At 39.5% G+C, this 23,589-nt stretch overlaps 1 protein-coding gene across 13 annotated transcripts in view; it reads right to left on the reverse strand.

Moving 5' to 3' along the window:
* Positions 1-23,589, reverse strand: part of fray (frayed) — a 353,939-nt gene that overhangs the window by 43,202 nt on the left and 287,148 nt on the right. For 7 of the 13 annotated variants that reach the window (XM_067117753.1, XM_067117754.1, XM_067117751.1 and 4 more), the window contains one exon: positions 1,083-1,276. In XM_067117753.1, coding sequence (XP_066973854.1) covers positions 1,083-1,276 — 194 coding nt within the window. Of the gene's footprint in view, positions 1-770; positions 971-1,082; positions 1,277-4,237; positions 4,267-12,519; positions 12,624-17,975; positions 18,385-18,439; positions 18,852-23,589 lie in introns of those variants that run through there. The other 6 variants (XM_067117758.1, XM_067117757.1, XM_067117759.1 and 3 more) reach the window with 6 other exon arrangements.

The following is a 23,589-nucleotide window of genomic DNA, read 5'->3' on the forward strand; positions in this document are numbered from 1 at the left end:
GTAGGTAAAGTTACAGCTGGCCAATAGGGACACTGTCTAGAATGTGAATGGCAAACACCTCTTCAGCTAGCTATGTAAAACTATAAAGTCAGCACCAAATTCAATGCTTTGCACGCTAGCTGTTTTATTATACGATGCCAATTGACTACAGTAAAGCTTTTGAAAAATAGGCTATTCACATATACCTTGATTTTTGCCCAACATGCTATAAAATGTACAGGAACTCTCCAATCGCTTTTGGTGTTGATGAAGGATTCTGCTACGCATGGAGGGGCGTATTTTAATTATCTCTGGGTGTGTTAATGAAATGTTCCAGGTGTAATTAATGTTTCTGTGAGCATATCTTGCTGAAGAAATACTGGGAAGACTGCAAGTCATTTTGTGAATCGGAAATGACCAGTCTCTCGGACATTCATTTTCCAAACGAACATTCTAACTAAACAGACTTAAACATGGAAAATCATAAGTAGATCCTGGCTTAATTATTCTCGGCCTATTGAACTCAAAAACTGTATTTCAAGTTAGGCTAACAAAAATTGAGTCATGTGATCGTACTTTGGAGTGCAATGCTAGCCTATACCAAACTTCATAAATGCCTCGTACGGACACTTTGACATTTCTAAATACTTTTATAATGATTTTTTTTTATCCATTTCAACAGTAGAATGCCATGAAATCGCCCCAAGAGTAGCTCATAATAATTAAGTACTTCCAAGAGGGGGCAGCAGACGACGCGAAAGGCATTAGAGAAAACGGGCACATCACTGAACCTGGGAAAACAGTGTCATATCCGCCCGAGATCTTCTCCACAACCGGATGTTTCTCTTCTGAACATTGGGCACGAACAGTTTTGGTCGTTTGTCCGTCCACTGAAAATCCAGCCATGGCACCGAGATATGACACTCGTTTGACACACGCATCAAAACATGCATGGGCCGGGAGGGGCCTCAACCACGAAACTACATCACCGCCACCGATTCGTCACACCTTTTCGGTCACTATCACTGGATCTGGGCTCATTCCATTTGCACACACGTTTACCTGGACCATTCATAGTCCCTTTGGCATACAAGAAATCTTACCTATTACTTCTCGTAACTCGTAATCCTCTTTCGTATTAGGCCAAGGTTTGTCTTCGGCCATTTTGGACTCGCCAGAAATGCTCCCTCGGTGTGGCCGCGGCAGCTGCTGTAAGGCCGCGGGAAGGTCCACGGACGCTGATTTTTTCCGGTAGGTGCCAGGAGATCCAGGAGGCATCAGCCCCGGGGTGATCTTCCTGAAATGACAAATTACAGTGTTACAATCGAAATGATTTCCAAGTAATTTCCATCATCCACTACAATCATATTGGTTGTTATAACGGGGTTCTGCTATTAAACCCCTCTACTAAAAACAATTGTTTTAGACAAAACAAGATTTAAGCTATCAGAAATTACTTTAACATGTTATTAACACATTGATATGATCAAATTACAACAATCAGGTATGATCTGAAAAAGGAATGGGCAACATTTTGGCCATGTTCGTAAAAACGAGGGCAGAGGTGAGACAGCCGTGCATATCTGGCACCATATTTTAATTAGGAGATATTAAATCCATAGGTACTGTGAACTTTTGTACATATTTTATGGTATCATTCAATCTACATAATCAATGAAAGACAAATACATCTGTGAGACGTTATATCTTTTATTTCAGTAACCCTCAAATACGATTGCCTGATGACTCGATCCTACAGTTGCCAATCAGTATATTCTTTACGATTAATACCTTTCTTGTGGCTTTAGTTTTTTTTCTATTTTTTCACTCGTCATCCTGCACCAAACTATTTCTCTATTACGTACAAAGATAAAAGCGTTGGATAGTTCACCAAATTATTTAAAAAAAAATAATAAGTGAAGTCACGGTCATTGGCCAACTTTCCAAAGTAAAAGCAAACTTGAACGCGAAGTGCCAACAGTAGGAGATGAAAAATCTGAACACGCACCTACTGTACACTGCAATTCATTACAGGATGAAACAAAAGGGAGAAATTCCGTGTGACAAATTATACTCGGGGATATCCCGCGATCGACACAACAAGATACGAAATATTAAGAATGCGACTGAAATATTTTGAAAGTTCTTCCCACTGTCTGGATGGCGGGGCAAGGGGGATTTGTCGAGTGCTTGAGAGGTGTCACTCTTTTAACAAGACCTATAACAGGTGTGTATAGACAGTATATTGCAATGCTCAAGCGAGGGTCAGTCTGGTGCGAGCTGGATATTGTACAGACGTAGACATTTAAGCACAGGGTTGAGAAGTCTGTCTAAATTAAGAAAGAACAATCGTCCTTCTATTTCCCTCGTCTCCTCCTCCGCCTCCACCCGCCCATTTGGCATTTCTGTCTCCAACACTCCACCCCGGCCCCTTCCCATCCTGTCTTGTCCTGGCACTGTTTACTCTCGCTTAGTACGAGTAGGAGTTAGTCAGGCAGCACACATGCGTCTTTTGAAAATGTAACGCGATTACAAATTGATAAAATATCAAAATACAACTAACCGGTTACGTCCGCCGCGGAGAGAGAGAGAGAGAGAGAGAGAGAGAGAGAGAGAGAGAGAGAGAGAGAGAGAGAGAGAGAGAGAGCAATAACTCAATTGAAATGGCACTGGAACTGCGGCTAAGCATTCCCCTAAATGATTTGTGTGCGGCGATGAGGACAGCACTTTCATGACCTGGGTAACTCTGCTGCAACAAGGCAGGAGGAATCATGAAGTGGGGAAAGGAAGGGGCGGGGGAGAGAATTTCCTTCAATGCATAGTTTTAGAAGCTACCTACTAGTCTCCTCTCCGCCCAACACATAACGCACCATCACCTTCCTCTGACGAATTCCACACTGTATCGTTGTCATAATCATCGTCATCACCATTGCCAGGTGCATGCACCATGCGTGGCCTGCCCCCTCCCGGGGTTACTCTGTATCTGTTTACAAACCAACACGCTATACAGAATCATGTTCACAGACACAAGGCCATATACTCGTATTCATGCAGACGTAAGTTCACAAAGTTCCGTTCGTAGACTCATAATCAGACCTCCGGGCAAAGCCACACGTACACTGACTCCCGATCAGTTAAAAGAAAAAAAAACATTCATAGACTCATGGCCGCTGGCTCCTTCTAGCAAACTCATGTCCATAGACTCATGTTCGACCTGATGCAACGAGCGGCTAATCAATAGTTTCGTTGGTTGTTTGCGATGAGGTCACAATCCCCCCAAACCCCCAACGCCCCCGGGCTCGGGTAGCGATTTCATGCTCTCTCCGTACCTGATAAGATTTTAATAATCCAGGTAAACCGACTCAACTTATGATTACGCGTATTGCCTGTTATATGCTTGCCGAGGCTGTTGTCTTCGCCGAATGCTCTCGAGACCCTGGGCGACATGCAGATTTGGTGCTATTAATAACAGCCAATTTGAAAAGATTCGTGCACATCTTTCACAACTTAAAAGCCGGAATATATATATATATATATATATATATATATATATATATATATATATATATAAACTTACTGAGGCGAATCTTACATAAGCAGGCTTCACAAAAAGAAATAAATGAATGAAATAACACTGTCAGAATATCAGAGTCTTTCCTTTGAATATTATAAAGAAATCGAACGCTACAGCAAAAATCATTGGCATGACTCACTAATGGGGTGCATGGTATTAGTAACGGCGACTTGTAGATTGGATACAAGCCCGGCCCAATACAGCCGCGCCTTCAATTACAGTGTCTGGGCCTCTTTCTCTCTTCAGAACCTGGGTTAGCGTTTCCAAGCTAGATTTCAGCGACTATCCACTCCACATCATCCTACGGTGTGGAAAGCGCTATTGTTACCTTCATACAAACCGCTATCGTTACTTTCAAGAGCCGCCTTTTAAATTTACAATTCTGATTAGCAGATTCATTTAATGCATCCACAGGATCCTGTAAATATTTCTAAAGGGAACGGACGTAAAAAAAAAAAAAAGTCGCTGTTTCAGTGTATAATACTCCACAATAATCGGCAAGGCGAACAAGCAAAGGAATGTAATCAGTAATTTTGTAAACGAACAGCCATCAGCACTGCAAACCGAAGATCATCCTATCTCGTTACTCTGGCAACGATGTGGCTGCAAATCACGCTGTGTGTGAGGATTGGGATGAAAGCTGTTGTGAATGAAATGGATATTCTCGCCACAAGTGCAACTTACAATGTCCTCCACAGATCACACACTGAGCGGAACTGTCATAGCGATAAGCATCATTAGTTGGCAGCACTGAAGGTTACCCAGTAGCGCTCGGTGCATATGTGAAAGGAACACAGCGCTTAGACGAAGTACTCGGTGTTAGTGCCATAAAAGTATCAGAGCTAGCTCTCTCTCTCTCTCTCTCTCTCTCTCTCTCTCTCTCTCTCTCTCTCTCTCTCTCTCTCTCTCCAGAAAAGCGGTTGTTATGATCGTTTCCATGTAGCAAGGAACTTAAACCTTCACTACCAGTTCACCATGCCAACATATACCTTCGCTAAGTAACACCGATATTGACCAGTATACACAATCATTTAAAACTGCGTTAGGTAACTAACAATTCTACGGCTAAATAAGGACGAGAGAGAGAGAGAGAGAGAGAGAGAGAGAGAGAGAGAGAGAGAGAGAGAGAGAGAGAGAGAATTACTGAACTTGCTAAAGGTTACCCCGTTTCCTGGGTACTCTGCGCACGAGTACCACAGCAAAACAGGCAAAAGTACACCTTAGTGGTATGACTACCATAATTTACTAACTTCGTGCTTTCACACGCGGCCATGATCACACACACATCCGTTCATTATCTGGAATAAAGTACAGTGACGAATTAATTAACAGGGATATTCATTTTGCGCACGCACGCACGAGAGTCTTTCTTACGCTTTCGGAAGGTTAAAAGAAAAATCTTGTTGTATCATAAGTAATCATCTCCCTATGAAGAAAAGTAAATATTATTATTATTATTATTAAATAAATCAAGAAAACAATTCACTTGCCTAGCAAACCTCCAAAGAACTGGAACCCATTGCGAAGTGAAGTGATATAAAAGGAAATGAAATTAAATACTAAAGTAAAAAGTACGTAAATGGATGAACAAAAATTTTAAAAATAAATGTTCGCTTTGAATAAATACATAAGATTAAAGCAAATGGCCACGAAGTTTTAAAGTAGTATGACAACCTATGCACTTGAGCGCAAGGCCCCTTCTTTGGAAAGAAGACACTGGTCCTAACCCCCCCCCCCGAACCTACCCCCTCTGCCTACCTACAGTCATGATAGGACTCTCCTATTGGAAATTTCTTTCCTCATAACATGTGGTCTTCGTCGAACACAATGACGTCACAGAAATAGTGAAGAGGGACCGACAGAAATATCGACAAACTAAAGAATCAATGGTTTACGTCTGTCACAATATTCGATATCATACAGACATGGTTATTCCCAGCTCCGACTGACAAACTTAAGTCTATACGAGCTTAACAGGTCTACAGCCATTGCGCTTCTCTCAAGTTTCACGAGTGGCTGGAAGAAGCGGGAACTAAGCTCGTCCGCTAAATGACAGCTAAAACTTCGCTAATTTTAGCGATGAGTTTTTTTGTTTAAACTAGGAAAAAAAAAGAACCCCTTTTGTTGCAAACTGGTGTCCTAGCGACGGACGATTCATCCTTCCTCTCCTGACGATATCTCTAAGACGAGGATCGTGTACTTTGGATACCAATGAATATTCGACAAAGAAGACATCTTGATCAAATTTCAACCTTGACTAAAATAGCAAAGCCTTGCCCACTAGTCAACAGAGTTTACGCGCGCTGTAAATTCAATGAACAGTGTCATTACACGGATGTCCCCAATGCATGCCGGGAATTCATTCCGGAAACAGGTCACGTGCTTGTCGCTACACAAACAACAAACCATATTTGACTGTCATGACACATTGAAATGAAAACGCACCAACTACCTTCACGCCCTGAGTCTGTATATATATATATATATATATATATATATATATATATATATATATATATATATATATATATATATAAAAGTAAATTGTCATAAGAGAAGGAGGAGGAGAAGGCATGTACAATGAGAACACTAAGATAGATGACATTTTAAAAGGTAAACATTCCGATCGAACTTCTACAATATGTAAGGTAATTAAAGCACTCTCAGGAGGAACGAAGTTTACTTTATAACGAAAATATAAAGAGTTCTTAAAGAAACTAAACGACACAATTAGCGTTCTGAGCAAAGACGAGCACGACATGAAACACAAGAATGAGAGCAAAATGCCTCAGTTGGTTTCATCTCTCCAGTCTTTGCCTTCTAACTTTCCACTAACTCCCTGAATTGCAAAACATTATCAGACCTGTGGTACCTAGATTGGAGTTTACACTGCTCAAACCTTTTCTAATTAGTGACGGAATATGCACCTGTTCTGAGAGTTTGCTTTATGATAATTTGCTCCCTGGATGTGGTTGTGAGCTAATACGCAAGTGAATATTGCACTGCTGACTGAGTATTGAGGAAGTTGCAGGTGGATATTAAGGGAGGTGACGGAGTTTGAGGGGATGATATATGGTTAAAATTCCCTTTTATCGTGATTTCGGATCTTTCCTGCCAGTTTCCCATATTTTCTCAGCATTTTCTTTTGCTTGAAACTACTGTATTATAGTTTTTCCCTCCATTATTTTTTTCTTGACCGAGTAGCCTATCATCTAGACCTCTTGAAATTTAGCTGAATGGTAACGTGCAAATTATCCTGATGTTGTTGAGCCTCAGTGCAAAACTTATGCAGGGGATATTTCATAATCACGCTACATATAAATATATGTATACATATATACATACGTGTGTGTGTGTATTAATGTAAAGTAATGAAAGATGTACTACAGTTTTCTCTACCGCCAAGTCAACAGAAAACGAGCGTATCTATGAACACAACTTATTTTCCGATTTCAACCGACTCCGTGATTACCGACTTACATTCAGGACGAAGCACAGCGGAGAATGCATTCGGAAACCTCAAGGAATGTAAGTCTACAAGGAAAAGGGAAGTCACAGGTATCAGGTTTGAATGACGTCAACCGGCGTTACGTAATGTCATGCCTCCATACTCATTTATATAAGGAGCAGGTAACGTATACACATCGCCAAGGTCGGGGCTGCTGCTCCGGCGGCGTCGTCTAGTCACGTTGAGAGGATCCCCCCTGACACGCCGTGACGAAGGAGGAAGTGGGAAAACGTGAATAACCAACAATTACAGGATTAAAAAAAAAAAAATTGTTCTGATACTTCACAGAGAAGACGATTAACGTGGTGTCCCAATGGACGGGTGAGACCCACTGACCTTTTCTAGCCTAGGCCCGAAACATGCAAGTAATAACGAAGGTATTAAGGCAGGGGAAAACGTAAGCATGGATAAAACTCCACAGGTTATCAGGAGGGGATTAGAAAGTCACTGGATAATCGGAGGATTACTGATTTTCGCTGACTAAATATGTAACAAGCCTTGTAAAAAATTGGCTAAAAAAATAAATAATCAATGGTTTAAGTTTATTCAAACCTGTCCAGACACGTAGACAACATTAAATAAGTAAAAAATGCGCAGAAATTTCTTTGGTGCAATCGAGTTTTCTGTACAGCGTATAATGCTGTATGAAACTCTTGATGTGCTGCAGTATTAAACTCTCACCCACGACCGGGCAACGCTCAGTTGCTCCCCAGATGCGGTCAAATGATGTGTCGGTGGCTGGCACCTCTAGCAGTGCCAGACGCACGATCCATGACTTACCTTAACCTTAAATAAAGTAAAAACTACCGAGGCTAGAGGGCTGCAATTTGGTATGTTTGATGACTGGAGGGTGGAGGATCAACACACCAATTTGGACCCTCTAGCCTCAGTAGTTTTTAAGATCAGAGGGCGGACAGAAAAAGTCCGGACGGACAGGCAAAGCCATCTCGATAGTTTTCTTTTCAGAAAACTAAGAAATGGTTCAAGCGCATCACGCATAGGCATTAATGATAACTTAAATATTATAAGTTGGCCAAAATGATTACCTCAGGTCTTTTCAGATGCTTTACAATTGTTATTAAGGTAAATGCAGTCTTACGGAACCGTCCAAAACAGCATGACTTAGACTGACAAAGCTTCCACACAACAGGATGTGACAAGGTTAAGAAGAATGAAAGGGAGAACTGCATATGTAGAACAGCTACGTAATATATGATATTACCAGCATAACATTAATTAAAAATTACACTAAATAAATTCGAATATTTATGAACATTCATCAACAAACAATCATGACACCTTTACACAATAAGCTGAACGCTCCTCTGTACAATATACAAATGCATGAATGCGCTGCCAAACGACCTACTGATCGTAATAGCAGTCAATAAGTTGCGTCATCTTGAATATGCAACATCATCTTCGCTAAACGCCCCTCCTTCATTGCGACGAAAACAAAAGAAGGCAGGACAAGAACACTGCAGTGCAAGGATGGGATTTGACACACATTTGTCAGTTATTCGGAAAGTGTATTTGATTGCTAATACATAAATACATACGTGCGTATATGTATATGTATATATTATATATAATTATATAAGCATTAAGCTACATAGGTCGTTTAATAGCCAATTCTCTCTACCTCGGAAATAATATATGTGTACATATGTAAACCGAAGGGGAATTATAGTTGATAAGCAGTTCGTCGTCTCATGGGCTCGAATCACGTAGCACGAGAACTCAGGACGTACGGCGACGCCTTTGTAGCTTAAAGCTTGTATATAAATCACGGTGATGTGATAAAAATCATATATATATATATATATATATATATATATATATATATATATATATATATATATATATATATATATATATATATATATATACATATATATATATATATATATATATACATACATACAAACACACACACACACACACACTATTACATAACACAAATGTTACATTAACCATCGTGTAACGAATGAACACAATACGTTAATGTACTGGCTATCAGCTGAGAACAGGACGCTTTTTAATGTAGCGTCGAATTACAATGGCATCGCGGTGTCTGGTTTATATCTGGTATTAGTGTCCACGCACTTATACGTGTGAGATGGTTTGTGTAAACAACTTCACTGAGAGAGAGAGAGAGAGAGAGAGAGAGAGAGAGAGAGAGAGAGAGAGAGAGAGAGAGAGAGAGAGAGAGAGAGAATGTTTCAATGTAGCATTTTTCGGACTCTTTCATTAGACGTCCATTGACGCACATCATATTACAAGGCATTAATTAAAGGGTGGTATGGGTATGGGGCTGGAATCTCCCATTAGAAAATCGCTTCTTAAAAGCTTGCAACAGATATCAGGCGCCTGAGGTAAGCGGCAACATTTCACAACAAACCCCCACACGAGATAACTTAGGTCAAGTACATAACTCAAAAGGTGACGTCAACTGCAGGAAATAATTTTCAATTTAACACTAAAAGTGAAGTCAATTGCAAAAGTTCACACAAGCTTATGCCTTGAATCAGAAAGACCTCGATTGACCTTAGTTTCTTCTGCAGAGTCAGGTCACCTCCCACGCTGGCAATAAAAGAGAAATATTCGCCTCCTGCGACCAGTCTAACAAATAAGGCAACTCGAGATACCAGCGAAGGGCAAAAAGTTGCCATTGAGCCCAAAACGATAATACCACTTAGTACCCATTCATCCGAAATACTTGTATCGTCACACCCTTTCAGTGTTTATTTTAACGCGTAGTTTAAAGATCCAGACCAAACGAACGTTGATATTACTAAGGATATTAACTTTTGAGGTTTTCTTGTGAAATAAAAAAAAATGAATCTTAAAAACAACGTGAAAATACCTATAAGAAAACTACTCTTATAAATGAATTAAAGATAACTGAATCCAAAATTACACTTATAAATTAATTAAAGATATGTGAATCCAGAATTACACTTAATATATTCAAGACAAGTGAATCCAAAATCACACTTATAAATAAATTAAAAATAAGTGAATCCAAAATTACACTTATAAGTGAATTAAAAAGTGAATCCAGAATTACACTTCCAAATAAATTAAAGATAAATGAATCCAAAATTAAACTTATAAATGAATTAAAGATAAGTGAATCCAAAATTACACTTATAAGTAAATTAAAATAAGTGAATCCAAAATTACACTTATAAATAAATTAACGATTAGTGAATCCAAAATTACACTTATAAATAAATTAAAAAGATAAGTGAATCCCAAGTCTTGAAACGACACTACGCTTTGAACTCGGTGTTCACAAGGCGACATAATTCAACATCAATCGACTTATGTCGTAATTAATAATGTCAATCCTAAAATAAAGCACAAGAGGGAAAATTGCATTAGCAAATACAAAAGGTGTAAAATAATCTTTTTGGCAGCATAAGCTACAAAATTCAATTATTCGATGGATGTAAGCCACGACAAACTGCCTCATCTCATCAAGTTTACGCCTGTGATGATGAGAGAGAGAGAGAGAGAGAGAGAGAGAGAGAGAGAGAGAGAGAGAGAGAGAGAACGGAGAATGTTACTTTAACCCCTAAGTTCTCTTCGTGTCTTAAATGGAATTATAAGCTTATTTTTGCTGAACCAAACTTCTCTTGCTAAGGTGTTGGTGTTTATAAGTGCAATTTCCGGTATGCTGGCTCTCTCTCTCTCTCTCTCTCTCTCTCTCTCTCTCTCTCTCTCTCTCTCTCTCTCTCTCTCTCTCTCTCTCTCAGTCGATGGGGATTTGGTGTTGGCTGGATTGTTGATAAAGGAAAGAAAATATTCTTTAACGAAAATATATTTTTTTCTTGCAGTCGTTTCATTTAACAAAAAAAAAAGCCTTTAATCCTCATATTTGTTGTTACTCTTCTTTATCATTATTTTGTTTGGGGCGCGAGTGTTTAATACGACTTTTCATTTTTTTATAAGAGGATAACAATTACAGTTGCCTTTGAAAGGCAGCATCTTCCTTAATTTGAAAATCCAACCCACCTCTTGTTTATATATATATATATATGTATATATATGTATATATATACACACACACACACACACACACACATATATATATATATATATATATATATATATATATATATATATATATATATATATATATTATATATATATAATTATATTTACACAGAAATTCACACACACATATATGGTTACAAAACTCAGCTCCCTATCTTAATTATCATAAAACTTAGAAAGCTTGTAAAGTATAATTAGTGTAGTATGAAAAAGAAAATAGGATTGTTTTCACATCATTTTGTTTTCCGTCATTTAGCTGTAGCCCTATCATCGTGCGGAGAAAGGCGTCCACTGATACTTTATGTTTCTAGGTGCCTGAGCATTTAACATCCACAGCAGAAACAAAGCTAACACACGCTACGCCTGCCAGATAACATAATTCTAGTTTTAGGCTATTTGATAACAGAACTCCAGCTCAAAAATATTCGATAACATCATTCTAGCTCAAGAAAACTTGATAACAAAAGTCTAGCTTAGGATTGCGTGACAAAAGGAGTCTGGCTTAAGAAAACTAGATAAAAGAAGTCTGGCTTAAGACAACTGGATAAAAGAATTCTGGCTTAAGACTAGATAAAAAGAAGCCTGGCACAATACCTGTTGATAAAAGAAGCCGCGAGAGAAATCAGCAATACCAGTTTGCTTAAACGGCAGTGAAAAAGGCACACAATTTGTTCCGTTCCTTGAATTTAATATTCATATTTTCGTTTACCACAATACCATAAGTCCACATCCACTCTGTTCTCTATAAATATGGTTCCACTCTACACTGACAATATTGACGCATCTACTGTTCCTCTAAACAATTTGTAAAAGCGTTAACTGTTTTTATTTTGAAAACCATGATAGAAATGCCCTAGTACTATGAAACCAATTACACAGGAAGCTTCCGGTAATAGAAGTCCCATGAGCTTAGCACGAATGGGCTTAGAGGGAGCTATAAAATGGAATGAAACCAGTTTAAAATTATGGCGAAATAAATACTTCACCTAATTCCAAAGGACATAAAACGGTTAAGTGTTGTGTTAAGAGGCTACGAAATCAATAAAATTTGGTATTTTTGTAGTTCTCAAACATTGGAATTTCCAGAGATTCAACAGAACAAGTCAAGAAGAACAAGGCTTATTTACAGCAAAGTACATTGGGTACAGAGATGCTTATACCCAGATATATAGGAATATATAAAAAAAACAGAAAATTAAGAAAACGTAAGCAAATTTGATCTCAAGTAACATCAATCCTCTGCCTGACAATTTTCGTACATGTCACCGACAACCTCCACGGCTTGCGACATACAATTCTCCGAAAGGATTCCCTGAAGTCATTATTGCTATGCACGTTTTCAATTCAAGTCTGCCTACCTAACAATTAAGCTACAACAGCCTTCGCACTCCCTTACATTATTCTTTCGCAATGGGTTATGGCTGAATGAAAATGAACGGATCCTCTATCATGGGACGGATATAACCTCGCGAAGATGTCGAGCATGGCCGGCTGCGGTCAGCGGTGTTATCGGATTCCCCGTCTCTGCGGTTTTCGCATTCTGCTGCCTCTTTCGTCCAGGTAGATCAAAAGACTAGGCTACACTGGTGAGTCAGCTCCAGCGCATGGCGTGGCTGGCCCTTGCTCGAGTTACAACCAGAACATGCTTCAGTGAGACTATCAACTGAGTATCCGCTGCCACATATATATTAGTCTGATCATATAGGCCTATGTTACTTCAGGCGTATCACTGTTCTGGTTTACTTTTCAACTGAGTGTTTGAAACACTTGGGCTGATGCGTTAGTCCTCTGCCATCAGTCAGCAGTGTGCATTTTCTACTGATCACTTAGCTTTTGGGTAAATGAAGTACTTTTGGTTCTTTCGATGGCGAAGGCAGGTCCTGATTATATTAAGTCACTGGTTATATTAATCCATTGTCACAGAACTTGAAAGTCTGACGTCAATGCACTGCTTAACATTTACTCTCAGTAGGCTGCTTACTGAGCGCTGAGCTGCCGTGGATTTGTGGTGCAAATAGCTTGGGCCAGGTCTTAGCTACACTTGAAAAATGATTGGCATGCAGATGAGATAAGGGTTGGGTACGCAGTTAAATGTTTCCTCGCCCCTTTGATCTGTGCCGAGAGATGGGGTTTATCGGTTATCATCCTGACCCATATCAGGGAGAAGTACCCACGTCTGACATAATTAGTCATTACTTTAGACAGTATTATTGGTTAACGAAAGTTGAGGGATCTTCAGGAAGTCATAATAATACCTAATTGTCCAGGTCGTACGCCACTAAGAACTTTACCTGAGAAGGATATGATGGCCTCAGGCTATATATACAGAACTTGTTTGGGGTACGAATGCTTTTGTTCAAGGATCGAGGGAAGGTCGTGTAAGTTTTCAACTTATTTGTTCTTTTACTTTTCCAATTCTTTTTAAATTCTACTTCCGGCATCCATAAAGAAACAGTAAACTTTTTTTTTTTTTCGTGTTAATATATATATATATATATATATATATATATATATATATATATATATATATATATATATACATATATATACGATAGTATGTAATCAATGACATTGTTTAAATTATATATATATATATATATATATATATATATATATATATATATATATATATATATATATATATATATATATATATATATATATATATAATATATATATATATATATATATATATATATATATATATATATATATATATATATATATATATATATATATATATATATATATATATATCTTTAACTGACAACGGAGGAAGGATCACACTCCTTACTCCTTTAAGTATTTTCTCGCAGCTCATCTGTAAAGTGCATGATCGCTTCATGACTGACGTGGAGAGGTCCTTCAGCGTTGTACTCCCGAGTAAAGCGAAGCCTTACCCGTGTCAGCTAACAGTTCTGTCCCTTAACTAATCAGAGGTTGCAAGGTTTCACGGTCGCCTCCACATTGCGTAGTAACAATCTACGTTTTCCGATCAATGTGCAACTAGTTAAAGGTGCTGCAGACTTTACATTGATTAACACTAAACTAACCAAACTGAACTTTTGAAACTAAATTTCAGGTGCATTTGAAGCTGCGACGCAATTAATTTCAAGGCGCCGATGACTGTGCTCTCCCAACTTGAAGAAAAAATTGCTCCACCGTTTGCAATACACGATTCAACACAGGTTTTCAAAGGCATCAACAGCCAGCTCACTCACGCTGTTTTTTACTAAAGGTTGAATGAGCTTTTGTCGGCGTGTAATACAAAGTGCGCGAGTATGTGTGTGTGCATGTGTGTGTGTGTATGTGTGCATGACGGGCCCACTTAAATGTCTCTATCAAGAGTTATAAAAATATCTTGTCCAGCACATGGTTACGTGAATAAATGATTAAGGTGAAACGTTACAGACATAAAGAACAACACGTGACGCGTACCATTCACGAATTTAAAGACCGACATAAAGTTAGCAAAAAGAAAGTTGCTTTTGCATTTTGATGGCTACTGCAACTGACTATCAAATGAGTAATTTAATACATTATTATTATTATTATTATTATTATTATTATTATTATTATTATTATTATTATTATTTATCCAGAACACGGAAACAATCTCTTGAAACGGGCTAGAGGAGACATGTTTTGCAAAAACAGGTTTTAACAGAATATATTGGCTAATGAGGATGAATTAATAATGTACCAATAATAAAGTTCAAAAGTCAAGGTATACAGTATATACATTCAGAGGCGGCTTACACACGAGATCGCGAGCAAGACAGAGGAGGACGGTGCAGTGTTTATAAGGGGGCTGATTTTGATGCACTGTTGGTGAGCCATTGTGTAGGGATATGAAGCTGATGATAATGAGTGAAGGTTCCTGCTACGGGAGTCATTCTTGGATCAGCAATTTCAGAACGAATAAAGCAGTTACCGTTTCCTTGTTTTACTTGAAAGCCATCCCCATTTCGGGAAAATACTTGTTTGTGTGTGTGTATTATATATATATATATATATATATATATATATATATATATATATATATATATATATATATATATATATATATATATATATGTGTGTGTGTGTGTGTGTGTGTGTGTGTGTGTGTGTGTGTGTGTGTGTGTGTGTGTATCTGTGATATTCGAAATTTGGAAGTGTATTGAAACGGAGTTAAAATGATGAAACAAATATGTTTATCTGTATTGTGAACGAAAAAAAATGCTCATATAACAGTAAAAAAAACAAAAATTATATAAATTCATGTCTGCATCTGTCCAAGACGCGGTAAAACAATTCCTTCTACAAAAACTATAAAAAATATTCAATTAAAAGCAGAGACATAAATCATTTATTTAGTCTCCTGGCTGCTGAACAAACGAGACCAGTAGGACACTTTCAATGTCGAAAATGTGAGGCAACTTTCAGTGACAGTCGGTGGTCACAAAAGGTCCCTTTGGTGTGTCGGACCAACAGAAAAAAATATAAGAGCAAAAAACCTGACTCGGCACAATAAATAAATTCAAAAGTTCCGAAAGGGCAAAAAAGAAGTTGTGTATTACCACCATCTATGAAACCTCAGACTATCAGCAGATTTCCCACAAGTAAGATCAATAGCAAAACTTGCCACGGGACGAGACATGCGAAGCAGAATCACACTGGGTGATAAAAAAGCAGTAATAACCCGGAGCACACGCAAGTAAAAGCAATTTGGGCGAATTAAGAAAAACCAGACACGAAAAAGGGTCACGCTATGCGGTGGACTATTTGTTTACAAAAAAATAACTTCAGAAAAGACACATGAAAAGGCCAGGAACCAAAAAGCACCACGCGAGGGAACCACAGGGTCTTCTCTTGAAAAAAAAAAAAAAAAAACTTCCAAAAACAACATCTCGGGAAAAAAAATTCGTGAAAAATGCTAAGCAAATACAGATTGTCCAAGGCTGAACGTACAACTCCAACTGAAGGGGTGATGTCATTTTCATCCGAAAGCAACAACGATGTCCTCCAAGAAACGCTACGTCATGCAATTGTGTTTATTCTTGAATGTGGAGGCCAATAGGACGGGCTACCCAATGCCCTTAGTCAGTCTAGGCCCGAAACCAAACAAGAAAAAGAAACGGGAGAAGGGGAAAGATAGTGAGGCTTAACCTTACCCCTTTAGGAAGTGTTCCTTTGGGATTATCAAAAGCAACGTCGGAAGCACATCTTTATTAAAGAGACGCGCCGATGGTGACAGGGAAAATTTCCAATATTGGTATTGCAAAGAATCAATCAAGGTGTGTGTGTGTGTGTGTGTGTGTGTGTCTACAATCAGGAAACCTCAGTCAGTATGAACAGTCTTAGTACTTCCTCGCGCTGCCTGCAAGGTTATGGAAAAAACATTGAAAACTCCCATTTCCTACAGACCAGTGTTATCATTTCCTATAGACCAGTGTTCTCACACAAGAAGACGGGTAAGGCTGAATTTTGAGTATTTTCCGTTAAAATAAATTTTAATTCAATTTCCCATATTTCCTAGTGATAATCGCGTCGCGACCTTCAATACGAATGGGAAAATATTTCAGTCATCTTACTGTTTCCTCATCATAAACGATGATGGTGAGCAGAAGCAACACACAAAAAAATGAAGTGCAGAATTTTTAACATCTAACTTTGCCAAAAATATGACGGTATGACAAGTTTTCAGTTCTACAGAATACTCAAATGCGATCTCTTCCTTGTCATTTGAAAATCGTCAACTGGCAACTCACAATTCAATTATGGGCAATATCAAGGCTTTCTTAATCTAATCAATTAAAACAGTTACTCCTTTTCTATCTCTCTCTCTCTCTCTCTCTCTCTCTCTACAGGCACGCAAGCAAATTCGGTTATGTACAGGAATGTGCCTGCAACAATTATTATAGAAGGGGAAATTCCATTTAAATCAGGATTGCTTCCAAGCAGTCGGTGACCTCGACACAAAAATATCAGTGAGATGAGCTGCAGACTATAGAATATATATATATATAATATATATATATATATATATATATATATATATATATATATATATATATATATATATATATATATATATATATATATATATATATATATATATATATATATATATATATATATATATATATGTATATATATATATATATATGTATATACTGTATATATATATATATATCACAAAAACCACACACACACACATATATATATGGAGTGGGTGTGCTTATGTCAAAAAGAGAGTTAGATAAATTCATAATAAGTTATCACTATAAACAACGTTAAATTATATCCTGCTCTAATAAAAAAAAAGGATGTCATGGACCTGTCGTTTTGGGAGTGAGAGTGAAAACAATTTTCTTTATTTAGCGACTAAACAACCTCGCCTGACCGGTCTCATTTGGGTGGGCGACACCCAAACGAAAACATTCATCTGACGCTGTGGCCAAATCTATATACTGAAATCAGTGCATATTTAACGAACATTGAATATCATGTCAGGGATCACGGTTCCCTTTTTGGGACATCGAAGGATTTAAGTTAGAACGCGCAATAAAGAAGAGCCACGGACAGAAACGAGAATGGCAGCAAGGAAATCGGAATGAATGAGGCCAATCGAATGCATTTCCCTTGACCTTTTGAGCTAAATAAGATCATAAGCGTTTCGAACGAGCCGTGTCGTCATGGAAACGCTAAGAGTTAGGATGGTCTAGTAGCAAAAAACAAATTAATCTTGAGTTAAAGATTAAGCGAATAACAACTAAAATCACATAGCCTTCGAATACAGTACAGAACAACTGGGTTCTACCCTAATTTACCATAAACTGATTCTTAATTCCCCTCTTATGTACGTACCTATGTTACGATCATCGCCGTCCCTTGCACTTTCCAAGGAGCTTTCGCCTGAGTTCTGAATAAATTCCACGCGCTGGAACAACACACAACACAATAAATTTCCTGTGTCACGGGGATAATATTTCAAGTCCACCTACGGGCACAACTCACGCAACACTTCGTCTGGGGCCTCACGTCCACTTCAACACCACCATCCCAACTGAACAGAAGAAGAAGCACGAGCGAAGCAACACGACAACTACCGAAAGGCAACGCAACGTTTCAACGTGATCCGAAATCCCAAAGCCGCCTCTTTTTTTTTTTTTTTTTTTTCAAGGGGATGCCGAAAGTCGCAGCATTATTCACCAATGTTATTAGATGACTGGGCCACCCCTCACACTGAGGCTGCAGGGTAGGTGGTGTGTGTGTGTGTGTGTGTGTGTGTGTGTGTGTTTGTATGTGTGTCTCAGGCAGCCCGCCTTTACCTTGAACTGTGAAACACGCCAGAGAGCTGCTGCTGCTGCTGCTGCTGTGGCTACGGCGACTGCTGACTAGCTTTTGTTTTTCCGATTCGACGGACGGACGGACTTACTACACACCTTTCCCATCCTCCGACGGTGTGCACTCGTGGATTGGCAAGGGGCGAGAGCACTGAGAGATCACGGATGTGATGGGTAAATACTCTCGGCAAAGGTAAAGAAAGAGGCGGACGGACGGGGTAGTCTGTCGCTTCCAGACGATGGGGTTTCGTAAAATTAGAATCTTCCCCCGTCCTCTTATTACGAAGAACTGAAGAAGTTGCCTTGCTCGGCTGCCCACAAGTTACTTTACAGCAACCGGCCTTTCTAAAGCAGTTTGTGGACGTGTCAGAGTACAGCGCTGACCGAACAAACGTTTGTTCTCCAGTTACGCATTACCCTAAATAAGCAGTCATTTAGATACAGCGTGAAAAGGCAGAGAGAAGACTAATTTGACGAGCTTTCAGTGCGGTGGAAGACCACCGCTCGTGAGGTCTGCATACTGAAGATAAAAGATGAGAGAGAGAGAGAGAGAGAGAGAGAGAGAGAGAGAGAGAGAGAATCAACTACACATGGCGCCACACACGTCCGTACTATCATCTTTGGCAGGCCGCCAGACGTCCCCTTAACCTTTCCTAAATCATTTCTCTTTACCTTCGCGTTCATTCGGTCCCAGTCGCTCTCGACCGCAGCACTCCTCGTAGGCACAGTGGCACGGGAAACAAACGACGAGCACCACCGGCGCTGTGACAATCGGTTAAGTGCCCTTAATTACGATCCTTATATCGAGTTCAGCCCCGTTCGCGAGTGACCTCCAGTCCCTGGGGGAACTGTCGTCACCTATGCGCAGCAGTTTCTAGTCAGTCGACTGCACGATGCCAAGAGGCCAGAGTGAACTTGAAACTCGGAATTATCTAGAAACCTAGATTATCCGGTGTAATCCTCCGGTGTAATCCTTTCTCGAAGTCTCGACGATCTCCTGTTATCTCATCTAGAGCCTGGGCGATCTCTTACAGCCTCTCTAGTAATCTTATCTCGAGAGCTTACGATCTCTCGCAACCCCATTTAAAGGTCTCAGTGATCTCTTGCAATCTTGGCAAGAAGCCTTACCTGTTTCTTGTTATCTGCTCTAGAGTCCTCAGCGGTCTCTAGCAATCCCATCAACCAGATCTCATTTAGAAGCGTTAACGATCTCTGGCAATCTCATCTACGAGTTTTTTTACGAACTCCTGCCATCTTATCTAGAGCCTCGATGATCTCTCGTAATCTTACCTAGAAGCATTAGCGATCTCTTGCAAACTAGCTTGAAGGTTTCGACGATCACCAAGAAACCCTCAGCGATCTCACCTACAAACCTCTCGCCTCAAGGATCCCTTGCAATATCGTCTCGAAACCTCAACAGACTCTTGCAATCTCTCCCTAACCCTCTCTTGCAATCTCACCAAACAAAAGCATCCTGGAACAACACAACATCACCGTCGTCGTGCGTGACCTTTGATGCTGCTTCGCCATTGTATGGCTTCAATCAAACAATCGCCGGCCTACGCGAAACAATTCGCTAGATATTTCGTTAGTCTATGCGGCTTAGATGGGGGAAATTGATGGGAGGAGGAGGAGGAGGAGGAGGAGGAGGAGGAGGAGGAGGAGAAGCAGCGTTGCGTTTAGCAGACGCAAAGGATAATGGACCCTTTTTACGCGACCTTGGAGCTCAAATTTCTTCTTCGTTTTTTATGACGTCATGTTCCCGAAGCCTCTTGAGTCATTTTGACTCATTCCCTCTCTCTGTAATCTTCTCATCAACTTCCCATCGGGGCTCAGCAAGGCTGCAATGAGGCGGCAGGTAAAGGGGACGGAGGGCAGTACTGGGCAAAATAAGAAACGACGAACACAATTGGAAAAGATTAAGGCATTTGGCAACTCTCGCAAACATCCAACTTTTAAAGAGAACTCGTACAACTTCCCTGTCACGTTCTCTTAACGTACGATGGACTGAATACTAAAGTACAAGTGAAATGCAGTGGCAGAGAGAGAGAGAGAGAGAGAGAGATAGGTGTGGCAATTTGTTTTCTTACATATCGTATGGTTACCTGCAAGAGAGAGAGAGAGAGAGAGAGAGAGAGAACGTGTGGCAATTTGTTTTCTTAAATATCGTACGGTTACCGGCAACAGAGAGAGAGAGAGAGAGAGAGAGAGAGAGAGAGAGAGAGAGAGAGAGAGAGAGATCTGGTAACATAAATATTCAACAGAATTTGCAATATTCTTGGCATGAGATTCAGACGATTGTCATGCAGATAACACCTTTTGTTCCGGGACAAAGCTTAACACAGTTTCACTTCTCAACTAGAGAAGCGAAGCACCCGAATCCAAGAGCTCCAGGAATGATTCTTCTTGCTCGTGGGAGATATGCAGGTTTCGTGGAAATCTGGAATTCTCCTTCTACTTCTTTGTGCCTCTAACCTTTCCTCTTTTGAGTGGCGGATATACCTCACAAATCTTCCCGTGGCCCCACCCTTTTTTTTTCCTTGATGACTGCGCAAGGCAAGATAAGGGCAGAGGGTAGGCCTTTCTCAATAACCAGTGATATCAGTGGTTCATACGTTTGCCTTCACAAAACAACAAGGGAACATAAAAATAAAATAAAAAAGTAAGAGAGAGAGAGAGAGAGAGAGAGAGAGAGAGAGAGAGAGAGAGAGAGAGAGAGAGAGAGAATTTTAATCTGGAGTCACAGTGGCAAGGGTCAAGGTCGTCAAGGGCAAAAACACAATAGTTGTGGTTTTCAGAGAGAGAGAGAGAGAGAGAGAGAGAGAGAGAGAGAGAGAGAGAGAGAGAGAGAGAGAGCATTCAGAACGAGCCTAGGTATTTCTGTCGCACCTTTCACACATAAGATGAACTGTCCAGATAAGAATGAGTCATTTAATATCCACAACCTCCTACACTCAATTCTAATTGTTTTCTGTTCTTAAAAGGCAAAGGGTTGATTAAATGGGGTGAGTAACATTAAACTCAATGAAAAAGTAGAATGATTCACAGGAAAGGCAACATTCCTTATTCATTCATCGATTTGCTCGTTCTCTTCAAAACTTTTAATGCGGAGCTGAAATTTCAGGATTACAGTTCCTTGGAATATTCTATTACTTTTTCAATTCTAATAAGCAAAACGTATCTGATAGTCTTTGCAAAGAATATTTGCTTTTATCTAATATCGGTACCGACGGAAAGAGGTAGCAACAAAACAAACATTTAATAAATTAGGTAGTCACAAAGAGAATGAAATGTCAGTTGACTTGCAAACACATATATATATATATATGTGTGTGTGTGTGTGTGTGTGTGCGTGTGTCTTTATCAGTCTAAGGATTGGAGAATATGCTGGTTTCTTTCAGATAATCTGAGGCCTCAAGCCAAGATATTAAACAACCTATAACAAACCCAACTTTCGGCAAATCTTAGATGAAAAGTTGAATTAGGCACATCCAATACAGTTGGGAAAAATAAAACAGAAAAGGTCTGTTGACATTTGATTGATCTCAGCCTCATAAGAACACAACTGAATTCACCGCCGATAACTGCGAACCTTTCAGGACGTGCCCGAATTACCTGTTCTATAAAACGTCACGACAAATACGTCAAGTGTTCGGGATCGAACTTAACTGAGGAGAACCTGTATGCTTTGGTTAATGAAGACCCACATCATGGCTGGACTGAAACGGCTCAGGAGTCTACAGAAGTTTAACCTGAAGTTGACTATAGGATGCGTATGGTGCAATTGGCATGGAAAGGTCTAAAACGAACAATACTGACATGAAAAAGTCTGATACAACCAGCTGCTGACATGCAAAAGCCTGATGCACATGGCAACTGATAAAGACTACCATGGAAGAACATTAAGAGCCTAGGAACTGTCAAGGAGGAGGTCTGAAGAGACAGCAGTTGACAGGAGGGTTCAGAGAATCTGGCAAGTGATATTATGAGTACCGTGAAGACTCGCAACTGAAAGGGAGAGGTGGGGTATAATTAATATGGAAGGGTCTCGTGTGTGACAACTGGCATGGACGGGTTGCAGAAACTGGTAAATTACATATAAGGGTCTGGTGCAATTGGCATGGAGGGGACTGATCTAAACAGCAACTGGCATGGACGAATCTGATCTGACATTGAGCAATCTGAGAAGATTGGCAACTGACATGGAGGGTTCTGGGAATGGAATGGAACATAAAATTTAGGTCAAAGGCCAAGTGTTGGGGCCTATGAGGTCATTCAGCAAAAAGGTTTGAAAGGTGTAACAGGAGGAAAACCTCGCAGTTGCACTACGAAACAGTTGCTGGGGGTGGGGTGGAAAGTAAGATAGAAGAAAGAGAATATGAACGGAGGTACAGTAAAAGGGGTTGCAGCTAGGGGCCGAAGGGACGCTGCAAAGTTAAGTAATGCCCACAGTGCACCACGTGAAGTACACTGACATGAGAGGTCAAAGCTTTGACAGTCAGTTACAAAACAATAAAAGACTGAATAAAAAGCGCAAAGTCTAGGAAACCCCATCCTACGAGATGGGAGAGATTAGTGAATTTTATCAGCATATTCTTAACTGTAGAAAGCAACTTCTATATAAAAACACCGGAATGTAATTTATCTGCGCATTTCCTAATTTAAATTATGTGAGAAGTTCACTGTGCCTGAGTCTCTGAGTGTCACTGAAATCGTTTGACAACTTCAGTGCGGTTTAAGTTCACTGGGATCACTCCGTGCCCTTTCGTCCGCCATTTGAAAGATGTTTGTTATCAATGGTCGCTTTTATAAACAAAAACTGGTTTACGGTTTGCACAAGGACAGCATGAGAATCAAGGATGGTCTTTCTCTCTTTCTTCCTTCACGTTCTTTCTTCATCAAACCGAACGCAATTTATATACAGTATACAGTTCTGAACTCACGAGGTGTTTTTTCCATATCAGTGTAACCCATGCCCCCCTCTCTCTCTCTCTCTCTCTCTCAGCACACACACACATATATATATATATGTATATATGTATATATATATATATATATATATATATATATATATATATATATATATATATATATATATATATATATATTATGGATACAGAAAGGGACATCTGCAG

The sequence above is a fragment of the Macrobrachium rosenbergii genome, chromosome 15, assembly GCF_040412425.1.
Source record: "Macrobrachium rosenbergii isolate ZJJX-2024 chromosome 15, ASM4041242v1, whole genome shotgun sequence".
Classification (NCBI taxonomy): Eukaryota; Metazoa; Arthropoda; class Malacostraca; order Decapoda; family Palaemonidae; genus Macrobrachium; species Macrobrachium rosenbergii.